At 49.0% G+C, this 15,333-nt stretch overlaps 1 protein-coding gene across 7 annotated transcripts in view; it reads left to right on the top strand.

Moving 5' to 3' along the window:
• Nucleotides 1-15,333, top strand: part of trappc9 (trafficking protein particle complex subunit 9) — a 161,492-nt gene that overhangs the window by 86,355 nt on the left and 59,804 nt on the right. For all 7 annotated transcript variants that reach the window (XM_077006093.1, XM_077006090.1, XM_077006091.1 and 4 more), the window contains one exon: nucleotides 8,676-8,828. In XM_077006093.1, the coding sequence (XP_076862208.1) occupies nucleotides 8,676-8,828 (153 nt within the window). The remainder of the gene's footprint in view (nucleotides 1-8,675; nucleotides 8,829-15,333) is intronic.

Here is a 15,333-nt window from a genome sequence, read left to right as displayed (position 1 = left end):
AAGCACTGACCCTGGACCTGCCCCTCCTTTGACATGGCTTTTGGTGGGACCCTGACACTACACACCTGCCCCGGTCCCTGACACTACATACCTGCCCCGGTCCCTAACACTACACACCTGCCCCGGTCCCTGACACTACACACCTGCCCCGGTCCCTGACACTACACACCTGCCCCGGTCCCTAACACTGGTGGTGAATGGGGACAGGTCCATGGGTGTAGTAGCGTTTGTGTTTATTTATTTAGCGCGGCAGACACCCGTGTGTGCACCTCTGTCAGCCCCCCAGCAGAAACACGACAGGTAGAGTCACTGCACAATGCTGCCTGCAAGGATCCCAGAAAACCAGGAAAACAAACATTTGCTTTCATTTGATATATTAGCAGCTATATTTTCCCTTTGAGAAAATTTCACTTTAAAAAAGTGGGCCTCATTCACAAAAAATAATAATATTGATAACTATAACAACAACAACAATAATAATAATAATAATAATAATAATAATAGAGGTTCACTCACTAATTGGTCTTAAAACCTGCTTGTGCAGTTTTCACAATGATTCTAACCTTCACCAGTGTTTGTTTATTTGTGGTTTGTTCTTAAGAGCGCGCACACACACACACACACACACACACACACACACACACACACATATATACATATATATATATATATACACACATATATATATGTGTGTGTGTGTGTGTGTGTGTGTGTGTGTATATTTATATAATGGTCTTTTTAAATAATTAAATACCTCATACTTTTTCACTTCCATAATGTTATGTTAGTTGGAGACTGTGCTGTCCAATAAGTGAATAATTAATAAGGTTTCATCTGTCTGGCTGCACTGTGCAGTAATTAAGAGAAAAAAAACAGATTTGCTAGTAATAGTCAGAAACTGCTAAATAATTAAATAAACTTAAAAAAATTGTATTAAATGTGGCCAAACTTGGCTTCTGTCGATTTCTGTGTGATTGGCGGACTGTTTACTTATGCTAATTAGGAATGACTGGCACGTCCTTTCAATTTGAGAGAACAATGGAAAATATCATCATTATACATACAGTGATGCAAACCGTTGTGCAACAGGAACGCGTCACACCGCTGAGGAGGCGTCTCTTAGAACCTTCTCTTAGAACCTTCCTCCTGAAGCAGCTTTAGGAATAAACTACATGAGGTATTGATGAATTGATGAATGAATTGAGGTATTGATTCTTGTGCTGCCATTTCACCCATGAACCCCAAACCCATGTGTTACCTTGACCATAGGTACTTCCTGCCCTGTGTTGCTTCACTCAGGTAATGCACTGACTGAAATGGAGAGAATCTAGTGTTTAGGCTTAGCCCTAATGTTTAGGCTTGGGCCTATTGTTTAGACTTAGCCCTAGTGTTTAGGCTTAGCTGTGTCAGATTGCCAGTCTTCCAATTTTCTGCATTTCTATGTTACTCAGACTGTTTCTAATTCTTCATGAGGTGAGCTGCTCCTCTCAGACTGTTTCTAATTCTTCATGAGGTGAGCTGCTCCTCTCAGACTGTTCCTAACTCTTCATGCGGTGAGCTGCTCCTTTCGGACTGTTCCTAATTCTTCATGAGGTGAGCTGCTCCCCTCTGACTGTTCCTTACTCTTCATGATGTGAGCTGCTCCTCTCTGACTGTTCCTAACTCTTCATGAGGTGAGCTGCTCTTTTTGGACTGTTCCTAATTCTTCATGAGGTGAGCTGCTCCTCGGACTGTTCCTAACTCTTCATGAGGTGAGCTGCTCTTCTTGGACTGTTCCTAATTCTTCATGAGGTGAGCTGCTCTTCTTGGACTGTTCCTAATTCTTCATGAGGTGAGCTGCTCCTCTCGGACTGTTCCTAACTCTTCATAAGGTGAGCTGCTCCTCTCGGACTGTTCCTAACTCTTCATGAGGTGAGCTGCTCCTCTCTGCCTGGTGCATCCAGTCTTCATCACACGCCAGGCACCACAAGTGGCAAGGCGGTGCTGTTTCTTAGCAACCGACAGTAATGCTCCAAAAGACAGTAGTGAAATGTGGGGATTTGCCTGTTGTCAGGCGCTACTTCTTCATAAGCTTCTTCATACTTCTTATTCAGCACCCTCGCTGTGGTCTGAGCATCCTCGCTGTGTTCCTAACGTCCTTCCTGTGGTCTGAGCGTCCTCGCTGTGCTCTGAGCTACTCTGTTTCCTGTTGCAACGAGCAGCATCGCTCACCTGGATGCTCACCTGGACGGTTTTTAAAGAGAACCAGGTAGTAAAGCTTCAACAGCCAGAAGAGGAAGGGCTGTGTTTCAACTCAATGAGTCTGAGGCTGTAGTTTAATCCTCTGTGTCTGTGCCCTGATAGTTCTGAATGGCGTTGAGAAGCATGTCAAGACATTAGCCTCTCCCACTGTGTTGCTCCTGTGTCATGAGGGTGTTCTGTAGTGTTGTGTTTTATGAGAGTGTTCTGTAGTGTTGTGTTTTTAGAGGGTGTTCTGTATTGTTGTGTTTTTAGAGGGTGTTCTTTAGTGTTGTGTATTTAGAGGGTGTTTTCTGTAGTGTTATGTTTTATGAGGGTGTAGAGGAGGATTGTGAAGTTTTGTGCGAAGTGTGAGATTTGGGTTTAGCCTGTGTTTATGTTGTTAATGAGATCTGCGCGGTTCACAGCGTGGATTAACGGAGCCTGACAGATTAAGGCTTGTGCAGCTGTTAATCTGCCAGCGCAGTGTGACTGTGTTGCGGGACTGTTGCGTGTGAGGCTGGGATGTTTCCCGCACCAGGCAGTGTTGCCAGGATACTGTCCAGCAGCTCTGCTCTCTCCCCTCTGTCAAGGCTGGCCACGCCCCACATTTTAGCCACACCCCTCTTTTCACTCTGTTCAGTCGGGTCTCTCAGATGTCGGAGGAGTTGGCTGCTTTTCTTGTGATTGTTGAGCCTTTATTTATTTACCCTGCGTTTATTCCCAATCTCTTGCCTAAGCCCGTCTGACTGCCAAAGCGTCTGGCTGGTATTAAACGTCTTTGACCGTGGCCTGTGACAAACGGACCACAATCGCAGTGAGCCCAGACAGATGGGGTGAAGGGTACCTGGGGGTTTGTTGGAGTGGGCCCAGACAGATGGGGTGAAGGGTACCTGGGGGTTTGTTGGAGTGGGCCCAGACAGATGGGGTGAAGGGTACCTGGGGGTTTGTTGGAGTGGGCCCAGACAGATGGGGTGAAGGGTACCTGGGGGTTTGTTGGAGTGGGCCCAGACAGGTGGGGTGAAGGGTACCTGGGGGTTTGTTGGAGTGGGCCCAGACAGGTGGGGTGAAGGGTACCTGGGGGTTTGTTGGAGTGGGCCCACACAGATGGGGTGAAGGGTACCTGGGGGTTTGTTGGAGTGGGCCCAGACAGATGGGGTGAAGGGTACCTGGGGGTTTGTTGGAGTGGGCCCAGACAGATGGGGTGAAGGGTACCTGGAGGTTTGTTGGAGTGGGCCCAGACAGATGGGGTGAAGGGTACCTGGGGGTTTGTTGGAGTGGGCCCAGACAGATGGGGTGAAGGGTACCTGGGGGTTTGTTGGAGTGGGCCCAGACAGATGGGGTGAAGGGTACCTGGGGGTTTGTTGGAGTGGGCGCAGACAGATGGGGTGAAGGGTACCTGGGGGTTTGTTGGAGTGGGCCCAGACAGATGGGGTGAAGGGTACCTGGGGGTTTGTTGGAGTGGGCGCAGACAGATGGGGTGAAGGGTACCTGGGGGTTTGTTGGAGTGGGCGCAGACAGATGGGGTGAAGGGTACCTGGGGGTTTGTTGGAGTGGGTGCAGACAGATGGGGTGAAGGGTACCTGGGGGTTTGTTGGAGTGGGCCCAGACAGATGGGGTGAAGGGTACCTGGGGGTTTGTTGGAGTGGGCCCAGACAGATGGGGTGAAGGGTACCTGGGGGTTTGTTGGAGTGGGCCCAGACAGATGGGGTGAAGGGTACCTGGGGGTTTGTTGGAGTGGGCCCAGACAGGTGGGGTGAAGGGTACCTGGGGGTTTGTTGGAGTGGGCCCAGACAGGTGGGGTGAAGGGTACCTGGGGGTTTGTTGGAGTGGGCCCACACAGATGGGGTGAAGGGTACCTGGGGGTTTGTTGGAGTGGGCCCAGACAGATGGGGTGAAGGGTACCTGGGGGTTTGTTGGAGTGGGCCCAGACAGATGGGGTGAAGGGTACCTGGAGGTTTGTTGGAGTGGGCCCAGACAGATGGGGTGAAGGGTACCTGGGGGTTTGTTGGAGTGGGCCCAGACAGATGGGGTGAAGGGTACCTGGGGGTTTGTTGGAGTGGGCCCAGACAGATGGGGTGAAGGGTACCTGGGGGTTTGTTGGAGTGGGCGCAGACAGATGGGGTGAAGGGTACCTGGGGGTTTGTTGGAGTGGGCCCAGACAGATGGGGTGAAGGGTACCTGGGGGTTTGTTGGAGTGGGCGCAGACAGATGGGGTGAAGGGTACCTGGGGGTTTGTTGGAGTGGGCGCAGACAGATGGGGTGAAGGGTACCTGGGGGTTTGTTGGAGTGGGTGCAGACAGATGGGGTGAAGGGTACCTGGGGGTTTGTTGGAGTGGGCCCAGACAGATGGGGTGAAGGGTACCTGGGGGTTTGTTGGAGTGGGCCCAGACAGATGGGGTGAAGGGTACCTGGGGGTTTGTTGGAGTGGGCCCAGACAGATGGGTTGAAGGGTACCTGGGGGTTTGTTGGAGTGGGCCCAGACAGATGGGGTGAAGGGTACCTGGGGGTTTGTTGGAGTGGGCGCAGACAGATGGGGTGAAGGGTACCTGGGGGTTTGTTGGAGTGGGCGCAGGCCAACACTCACACGTGGCACAACTGCCAGTGTCCTTAGGGCATTTCATTTTTCAGTTCTCAGTATAAACGCTGAAACCAAATTACTCTGACCTCTCTGTTTGATTGTAACAGAAGAGGCTTACACACACACACACACACACACACACACACACACACACACACACACACACACACACACACAAGAAATCCTTGGTACAGGAGGTTTGTGTCTTTTTGGGTGAGGGAAAGTGTGGATTACACAAGCACCAGTGTAAGACGAGGCCAGTCCAGTGGCTCTCGGACTGCTGCAGTGAATCTCTGCTGCCCCCTGTGGCTTGTGTGATGAATGACCCTAGATGCTGCCTGCAGCTGTTCCTGAGGCCAGCTCCTGATAGCCTGTCCCGTCCATGTTGTTTGGTTTTAACAACAGCAGGAGCGATTTGCAGATGTTTGCCGTCTGTCTGTCTAACGCCTGTTGGTTCCAGACCTTCATTTTTCACTGGTGGCAGAGGGTGGGCGCCACACTTGGTTTTCAGGAATGACTTTGCCAAACTTTAAATTCTAGTGGCAAGGGCAAACCAGGCCTGTCTGGCTTGGTTCTCCAGCAGCTATAGAACCGTACCTGCATGTGTTTTCATGGAGGAGCTCTAGATGTGCGTGGCCTCGCCTAACACCGTCGTGAGCATCTAGAGCATGTTGGCTACTGAAACGACCTGGTCGACGTGCGCCACGGTGGTCTAGCGAGGTTTTCACATGTGAGAACGCTTCCCTTTAATCCCAGGTCAGGACACAGACGTCTGTGGTCAGGACACGGACGTCCATTCTGCTCTGTGGTCAGGACATGGACGTCTGTGGTCAGGACACAGATGTCCCTGCTGCTCTGTGGTGAGGACACGGCCGTCCCTGCTGCTCTGTGGTGAGGACACGGCCGTCCCTGCTGCTCTGTGGTGAGGACACGGCCGTCCCTCCTGCTCTGTGGTGAGGACACGGCCGTCCCTGCTGCTCTGTGGTGAGGACACGGCCGTCCCTGCTGCTCTGTGGTGAGGACACGGCCGTCCCTGCTGCTCTGTGGTGAGGACACGGCCGTCCCTGCTGCTCTGTGGTGAGGACACGGCCGTCCCTGCTGCTCTGCATGCTGGTGCGTGGACAGCTCAACATGGCGTCCTCTAACCCCCACGGCCCCTTTGTGCTCTGGTTGAGAGGTTTTTGGTTTTTTACTTTTTCACTTTGTGATGTTATTATCATCCCCTCTGAGATTCTGTGTAAAGCTCTTTTTATTTAAAGTTATGGAAATACACACACACACACACACACACACACACACACACACACACACACACACACACACACACACACACAGAGATTTAGGCTGAGTATATAGTGTAAATAATTGAGCAGAGAGGAATCAGAGAGACTGTAGAGACACTGGAGGGGCTGATAGAGCAGCAGAGGAGAGGAGCAGAGCTGTAGGGTTAACTCCTCATAGTTCTCACCCTCCATCTCTCCCTCTCTCTCTCATCCCCTCTCTCTCTCTCTCTATCTCTCTCCCTCCCTCTCTCTCTCCCTCTCTCTCTTTCCCTCATCCTCTCTCTCTTCCCTCCCTCTCTCTCCCTCTCTCTCCTCACTCTCTCTCTCCCTCCCTTCCCTCTCTCTCTCTCTCTCTCTCTCCCTCTCCCCCTCCCTCCCCCTCTCTCTCCCTCTCTCGCTCCCCCTCTCTCACACCTCCTCTATCTCCCTATGTCTCTCTCTCCCTCCCCCTCTCCTCCCTCTCTCACTCTTCCTCCCTCCATCTCTATCTCCCTCTTGCTCTCTCTTAGTTTGTCCTGTTTCATTCTCTTCCATTTGGTTACATGAGTTTCTCTGTGTGAATGAGTGAATAATAACACCACTGATGTGATGGGCAGTCATGGTCTGGTGGTTAGGGAACTGGTCTTGTGACCAGAGGGTCGTGGGTTCGATCCCCAGGCCTGATGCCATGACTGAGGTGCCCCTGAGCAAGGCCCCTAACCCTCAATTGCTTACTTGTATAAAAAATGAGATAAAAATGTAAGTCACTCTGGATAAGGGCGTCTGCCAAATGCCATAAATGTAAATGTAATGTAAATGTGAGGAGCATGAGCAGATGAACTGGACTCACCTTTAATGCACAGGAGCTCTTCTGTGTTATTCCAACACTGCGCTTTTAAGATGTTGCTGCATCTTTCTGTAGTTGTTGGTCAGTGTAAGTCATGCTCACGCCTTTCAGGACATTGTAAATGTGAATGTGTGATTGCCAAATGCTGTTTAAAATCAGTGCAGGAAATACCTATAAAACACTGCGGTTCTGTGATTTCCTGATGCAGGAAGAGTGTGTGTGTGTGTGTGTGTGTGTGTGTGTGTGTGTGTGTGTGTGTGTGTGTCTGCATGCATTTATGTATATGCATGTGTGCATGCCTATATGTGTCTGCTGGCATGTGTTTGTGTGTGCCTGTATGTGTGTCTTAATACATTTGTGTGTGCGTGTGTGTGTGTGTGTGGTTAGCCTCTTTCCTGGCCGCATTTTAAGTTTTTATTACCTGTCTGCAGGTCGTGTTTTGACAGCAGATATTTCTGGTCCACTCCCAAGCAGTGGTGTTTCTTCAGTCTGATATATAACTACCTTTCTCTCTGTCACCAAAATATAACTCTATTCATCTCGGCTGGGAAAGTTTTGGCAAGTTATTCAGAGAGCAGTTCATGATGGCGCACGGCCTGCAGCTGTGCTGCTGATGCTGGTACCAATGGTGCTGGTACCAATGGAGCTGGTACCATTGGAGCTGGTACCAATGGAGCTGGTACCATTGATGGAGCTGGTACCATTGATGGAGCTGGTACCGATGGTGCTGGTATTGCAGCCTCCTGCACTCACTGCCGGCCCGTAGTGGGTCATGGTGCGGGCCATGGTGCGGGCCTTGCATGTGTTGGCGTGTCCTGTGTGTGCTGGATCTGGAGTGTGCTCTCTCATACACAGCGTGAGAGGCAGAGTGTGCCTCATCCCACCCCAGCAGGAGCACACCATGACCTTGCATTTATCCTGCAGGTCAGAGGTCAGAGGTGAGGCATTCCAAGCAAGGCAAGCCAGATTCCATGATGCTGAATTAATTGTGAAGGTCAGAGGTTAGAGGTTGTGCAGACCAAGCAGTCCAGCTCCCACAGCCCCCCCCCCCCCACCTCACCTGTCCTGGTTGCTAACGGTTGCGTTTAGTCCTGACCTTTGATATCATCGTGTTGCTGCTCGTGAAGCTGTAATAAGCTGGTGTCTGCTGTGTGATGTTCACCGTTGCTGTGCTGGCAAGACCCTTGTGCATTCCTGACCCTCCCAGTGCCCACACGAGGTGGTAAATCTACATAGATCTGCTTCTCACTCATTTCTTGATCTGACGAGCTGGACTTTTGATCATTTGATCTTATGAATAATAATTTAAATATTTCTATTATTGTTGTTTTTGCTGCTGAAATCTCAATAACAACAAGAATCTCTTACTGTATCCTGACACCAGTTTGGGTGGTTCAGGCAGACATGCGTATTCATTTACCACCTTGCATCTGTGTGGAGAACCCTGCCCTGTGTGGAGAACCCTGCCCTGTGTGGAGAACCCTGCCCAGCTGTTTCAGTGGTCATCCTCACCAGACTCACTCAGAAATGACCAGTGCCAGATTTTTCCAGCTTTTTCTTTTTTTGTCTGAAGTAATTGATCCGTTCCATCAAAAGGCCCAAATCCAGGAGGGACACATCAATATTTGAGCAGCACGGCCTGCTCACCTGGATGGTTATTCAGTTAAAGTAGACATCCAGTCTGTCTTCACAGATTTAACTCCAACTCTAAGCATTACGTTATCTTCATTATATCTGTGTCTCTGTCTCTGTCCATCTGTCCCTCTAGAGAGGATCTTTGGAGAGTTTTTGAGCTGGGACATGCAGGACATTTTGTCTCGTCTGCCTCTCAAACCAGGACAGACAGCGACGCTCACCGTCAACATCGCAGCCAAGCTGGACTTCTCTGGCCAGGAGAACCTACTTCAGGACCTCAATGATGGTCAGAGTCCTCAACTGTAGTCACACACACGCACACACACACACACCTCCACCCTCTCTCCCTGTGTTACTCCACCTTTCCCACACCTTCAGTTAATGTGTGTAGTGCTGCTATTTTGAAAGTGCAAGGCAAATAATTGATTGGCTGAGAAGATCCGAATTCATCACCTCACACTTCTGTGTCCCACATCACCTTTCTATGTGGATGGTGCCTGCATGAATATGTTTGGACACGCCCTAGGACTTTGTAACTTTCTTTTATTTTCTGTCTCCTTCCTTCTCTCTTTCTCTCTCTCTCTCTCTCTCTCTTTCTTCTTCTCTCTCTCTTGTCATTAGCATGAATGAGGGGCTTATCAATGAGCTTCACATCTCCACAGCATCATCTTAAGGGTCTCTCCTCCTCTCGTCTGGCTCCACCCACTCTGCCTCCTCCTCTCTGTCTGGCCCCACCCACTGTCTCCTCCTCTCTTTCTGGCTCCACCCACTCTGTCTCCTCCTCTTATCTGGCCCCTCTCACTCTGTCTCCTCCTCTTCTCTGGCTCCGCCCACTCTTTCTCCTCCTCTTCTCCCAGCTCCTTTCCCTACAGATAAGGTAAAAATAGTTTGATAATGCCTACAGTAATGGAGGCTATGAGAAACACTGATGAGTCTGGCTTTCTCTCATTTATCCTAAGCAGCAGACGTAAGTATTGTTCATATTAGTGTAGTATTCATGGGGAGCAGTAAGTTGTAAACAGAGCTGATGGTATCTGGGAGACAGACACGTTCCTGTGATTCTTCAGCCTTCACTGGCTGTGTGTGTCGTGGTTGAGATGGGTGTTGAACTGTGGGTGTGATTAAACACACACTCTGGCAGTAATTAAAAACTGCGTGTTTGGTGTTCTTTCCTAATGAGTTGGGTGGCAGTGAGTCTTTGATCACCACTAGCTGACATCTGTTTTTCTGATTATTGTTTACTCTGCTCTGACTTCCTATTTACTTTCTTTTATTATGATGTCATAATAGGGTGCCAGGCAGTCCTAACAATATGTTTATTTATCTGTGTGTTCATTCATTTATTAAAATATATATATATATATAAACCTAAAGCCAGTTTGCATTCGCTGCTGTGCATTTTTCCTGTTAATGCTATTTTGTAAACCCGCCTTAAACGCTCCATGTATTCTGATGGCCTGTTTAGGTTTCCACGCCCCCACTCCAAGCCCCGCCCCCAGCCTCACGACTGGTGTGATTCAGTTCTCCTCTTCCATCTAGCTCAGATCTTCTTCCATCAGCTCAGATCCCTGGCAGGTCCTTCTTGATTGTCTGCATGGTATCTCTGGCTCTTCTGTGTTGGTGCTCTAAGCTGTGCCCACACCTTGAGTCACTCTCTCTCCCTCTTTGTATATATCTCACACTCTTTCTCATTGTCTTTGCTTTTCTTCTGTTACATTTGGTCTCTCTCTCTCTCTCTCTCTCTCTCTCTCTCTCTCTGTCTTTCTTTCATTCTTTTTCCCCTTTTCTCCCGTCACTGATATGCGTCAGTGATGTCATGGCTTGTGTGGAATAGTGTCACTAATGTGAACTTTCACATCCTGGTCATTGTACCGGCTCTCCCCCTGGTCTTTAAACTCTCTGTTTACACGCTGTCCATCACTGGGGGAAAAAGAGAGGAAAAACTGAGAATTGTGGGGAGAGGCAGAGAGGGGAGGGAGGAGAGGTGGGAGGGAGATGAGGGTTGGACAACAGACCAAGGAAACTCTGGCGTGGCATCCAGTGGCACTGAAACAGAAATGGCATTGCAGAGAGGTTTTATTTTGGGGATGGGGGAGTCATGTAGAGTCAGCGGGTGGAGGCAGGGTGGGGGTGCTATCTGGGTGCCATCTTACCCCACTGAGCAAGGAAATGGGATTCCACATATTAGCTTCGACTTTGATGACATCATTCTTTTATGGAACAATAAATCCAACGGCCCCAGCAGCAAATGAGAGTCCAGAGCTCGAATTCATAATTCTCTGAGATCAGATCACTAGATCACCAGATCACTAGATCACCAGATCATCAGATCCTGGATTTGTATTTCCCTGGGGATTCGTATTTCCATCAGATCAGCACTCTCGGAGCACGATGCATGTCCAATGCGTACTGCCAGTTCTGTGAGGGTAATCAGATTATTTCTCTCACTGCTGCAGCATGTAATAGCACATATCAGCCACTAGGGGCTCATTGTTGTCACAAGCCTCCTGACTGCTTGCCTGAACACCCGTCTCTTGAGATTCACCTAGCCGAAGACTCAGATTAGTAATTAGCTTGGACTGGCACCCTGAAGTTGAGCTAGAAATGTTCAGATGGTGGTCAGTGAAAGTTTTCATGGGGTAGTTAGTTTGAGGTTGTTCTCATATGGATCTTGCTTGCACCAGAGCTACCAATGTTCTCAGCTGATTGCGCCTCCACATGGCTTGGCCACACCCCTTTTCTGGGTTCCACTTGCAGCCTAACAAGCCTGGCAGCTCTAGAGAACAGCAGTGGACGCTGGTGTATTGGACGGTCCTGCAGTCCTGCTTACAGGTAACAACCATGCCTGGGTCTTAGCGTGTAGTAGCCACTGGCATCCTAAACCTTCCATGCAGTTGGATTACCATACGACAATGACCTGCCTCAGTAAGCCTGGTCATGGACAGCATCAGTGCTGTTTGTGCACTTGATGATATTTACAGTTCTCTTTACAGACCACTTTAGCCTACAATCTTAGCAGACTTGACAGTACACAAACAACCAGTGGACCACCAGAGTACACCCCCTTTGTACACGCCCTTTGAATTGTCTGGTTTTCTGTATTCACACATAGTTAAGAACTACCCATGCTGCATCTGCTGGAATAACACCTGGTGCTGCTGCTCACACACACCCGAGCGTCACCACCAGGCAGCAGCTTGGCCACTTGGTGAGGAGCATTTAGGTGTTACCATGATGCCAAGGAGGAGAAAGATCAGCAAAGATCAGCAGTGTTGCTGCCCATCTGTCTGTGACAGGTTATACGACTTTTTCCCAGACAATATGGAGTCTATAAGTCCACAGTGAGAAAGGTTATTCACATGTGGAAGACTTCAAAATCACCAGTCTGCCCAGGAGTGGCCGTCCCACTGAATTCATCTCAAGGTCAGACCATGCAATGGTCAGAAATTACAAACACCCCGGGAGCTACAGCTCGGTTTGGTTTGACATTTTTCAACCAGTTTTCAGATATTATTTGAGAAAGACTCTTGACATTTTCTAGAAACTCCAGAATGACTCCCATTTTCTCTATCAAATGTTTATACACAGAGGATGGATGTTTAAATTAGAATTGCTTCAGTTACATTTCTATGTAATAAACATGAATGATAACAGATTCTGAAACTGGACCTTTCCATCCAGAACAGTTTAGATTTTCAGTTTAGACCGTTCAGAACAGTTTAGACCATACTTCAGCAATACTTAAGAATCAAAAGTATTTTTAAGAATGAATCTTTGTAAATAGTATATTTTGTATGACTCTGTTATAGTTCTGGTTCTTAAGTATGTTTGAGCAGTCTGACGGCGATGTGTCTTTGTACGTGGCGTGTGTGAGCGGCAGTCAGCAGTGCTGTTTCTGCTCTGTGAGTGAAGTCAGAGGCTTCAGACAGCACGGCGGAAATGAAATCAACCTGGACAAGACTGTGTGCGTGTGTGTGAGGAAGGAGGGTCAGTCTGGAAGGACGTCTCTTATTACTGGTCTTTTAGAGTGTTGACGTCTGCGCTGTACTTCAGAAGAGTCAGAGTGGAGTTTTTGTTTCTTCTGCAGCAGTTCAGAATGAGCTGTGTGTTCATTACAGAACATCACCTCCATCACCAGAGGGCTGTTGTTTAACCTGCTGTCTGCAGACACCCACACAATGTCATCCTACCACTACTATCACAGTACTATCATAATACTGATGTACCATTAACCAGCCAGAGACTCTGTTTATGTGGCTTCCAAAGGTCGAGGATCTCTCGATTGTTGCAAGTGTCTGAGGAATCATGGGTCCGAAAGCCCTGTAATACAAATACCCCACCATTATCATTAGCAGTACCCCACCACTACCAATACCCCACCACTATCAATACCAGTACCCCACCACTATCAATACCAGTACCCCACCACTATCAATACCAGTACCCCACCACTACCAATACCAGTACCCCACCACTACCAATACCCCACCACTACCAATACCGGTACCCCACCACTACCAATACCAGTACCCCACCACTACCAATACCAGTACTCCACCCCTATCAATACCAGTACCCACCACTATCAATACCAGTACCCACCACTATCAATACCAGTACCCCACCACTACCAATAACAGTACCCCACCACTACCAATACCCCACCACTATCAATACCAGTACCCCTCCACTATCAATACCAGTACCCCACCACTACCAATACCAGTACCCCACCACTATCAATACCAGTACCCCACCACTACCAATACCAGTACCCCACCACTATCAATACCAGTTCCCCACCACTATCAATACCAGTTCCCCACCACTATCAATACCAGTTCCCCACCACTATCAATACCAGTACCCCACCACTACCAATACCAGTACCCCACCACTACCAGTACCCCACCACTACCAGTACCCCACCACTATCAATACCAGTTCCCCACCACTATTAATACCAGTTCCCCACCACTATCAATACCAGTACCCCACCACTACCAATACCAGTACCCCACCACTACCAGTACCCCACCACTACCAGTACCCCACCACTATCAATACCAGTACCCCACCACTACTAATACCAGTACCCCACCACTACCAATACCAGTTCCCTACCACTATCAATACCAGTACCCCACCACTACTAATACCAGTACCCCACCACTACCAATACCAGTTCCCTACCACTATCAATACCAGTTCCCTACCACTATCAATACCAGTACCCCACCACTACCAATACCAGTACCCCTCCAATACCAGTACCCCACCACTACCAATACCAGTACCCCACCACTACCAATACCAGTACCTCACCAATACCAGTACCCCACCACTATCAATACCAGTACCCCACCAATACCAGTACCCCACCACTATCAATACCAGTACCCCACCAATACCAGTACCCCACCACTACCAATACCAGTTCCCCATCACTACCAATACCAGTTCCCCACCACTACCAATACCAGTACCCCTCCAATACCAGTACCCCACCACTACCAATACCAGTACCCCACCAATACCAGTACCCCACCACTACCAGTACCAGTACCCCACCAATACCAGTACCCCACCACTATCAATACCAGTACCCCACCACTATTAATACCAGTACCCCACCACTATTAATACCAGTACCCCACCACTACCAATACCAGTTCCCTACTACTATCAATACCAGTACCCCACCACTATCAATACCAGTACCCCACCACTACCAATACCAGCTCCCTACTACTATCAATACCAGTACCCCACCACTACCAGTACCCCACCACTACCAATACCAGCTCCCTACTACTATCAATACCAGTTCCCCACCACTACCAATACCAGTTCCCCACCACTACCAATACCAGTACCCCACCACTATCAATACCAGTACCCCACCACTACCAATACCAGTTCCCCATCACTACCAATACCAGTTCCCCACCACTACCAATACCAGTACCCCTCCAATACCAGTACCCCACCACTATCAATACCAGTACCCCCACCACTACCAATACCAGCTCCCTACTACTATCAATACCAGTACCCCACCACTACCAGTACCCCACCACTACCAATACCAGCTCCCTACTACTATCAATACCAGTTCCCCACCACTACCAATACCAGTTCCCCACCACTACCAATACCAGTACCCCACCACTACCAATACCAGTTCCCTACCACTATCAATACCAGTACCCCACCACTACTAATACCAGTACCCCACCACTACCAATACCAGTTCCCTACCACTATCAATACCAGTACCCCACCACTACTAATACCAGTACCCCACCACTACCAATACCAGTTCCCTACCACTATCAATACCAGTTCCCTACCACTATCAATACCAGTACCCCACCACTACCAATACCAGTACCCCTCCAATACCAGTACCCCACCACTACCAATACCAGTACCCCACCACTACCAATACCAGTACCTCACCAATACCAGTACCCCACCACTATCAATACCAGTACCCCACCAATACCAGTACCCCACCACTATCAATACCAGTACCCCACCAATACCAGTACCCCACCACTACCAATACCAGTTCCCCATCACTACCAATACCAGTTCCCCACCACTACCAATACCAGTACCCCTCCAATACCAGTACCCCACCACTACCAATACCAGTACCCCACCAATACCAGTACCCCACCACTACCAGTACCAGTACCCCACCACTATTAATACCAGTACCCCACCACTATTAATACCAGTACCCCACCACTACCAATACCAGTTCCCTACTACTATCAATACCA

Source organism: Brachyhypopomus gauderio, chromosome 5 (genome assembly GCF_052324685.1).
Source record: "Brachyhypopomus gauderio isolate BG-103 chromosome 5, BGAUD_0.2, whole genome shotgun sequence".
Classification (NCBI taxonomy): Eukaryota; Metazoa; Chordata; class Actinopteri; order Gymnotiformes; family Hypopomidae; genus Brachyhypopomus; species Brachyhypopomus gauderio.
Note: the sequence above shows the minus strand (reverse complement) of the source record. Positions and strands in the feature narration are given on the sequence as shown.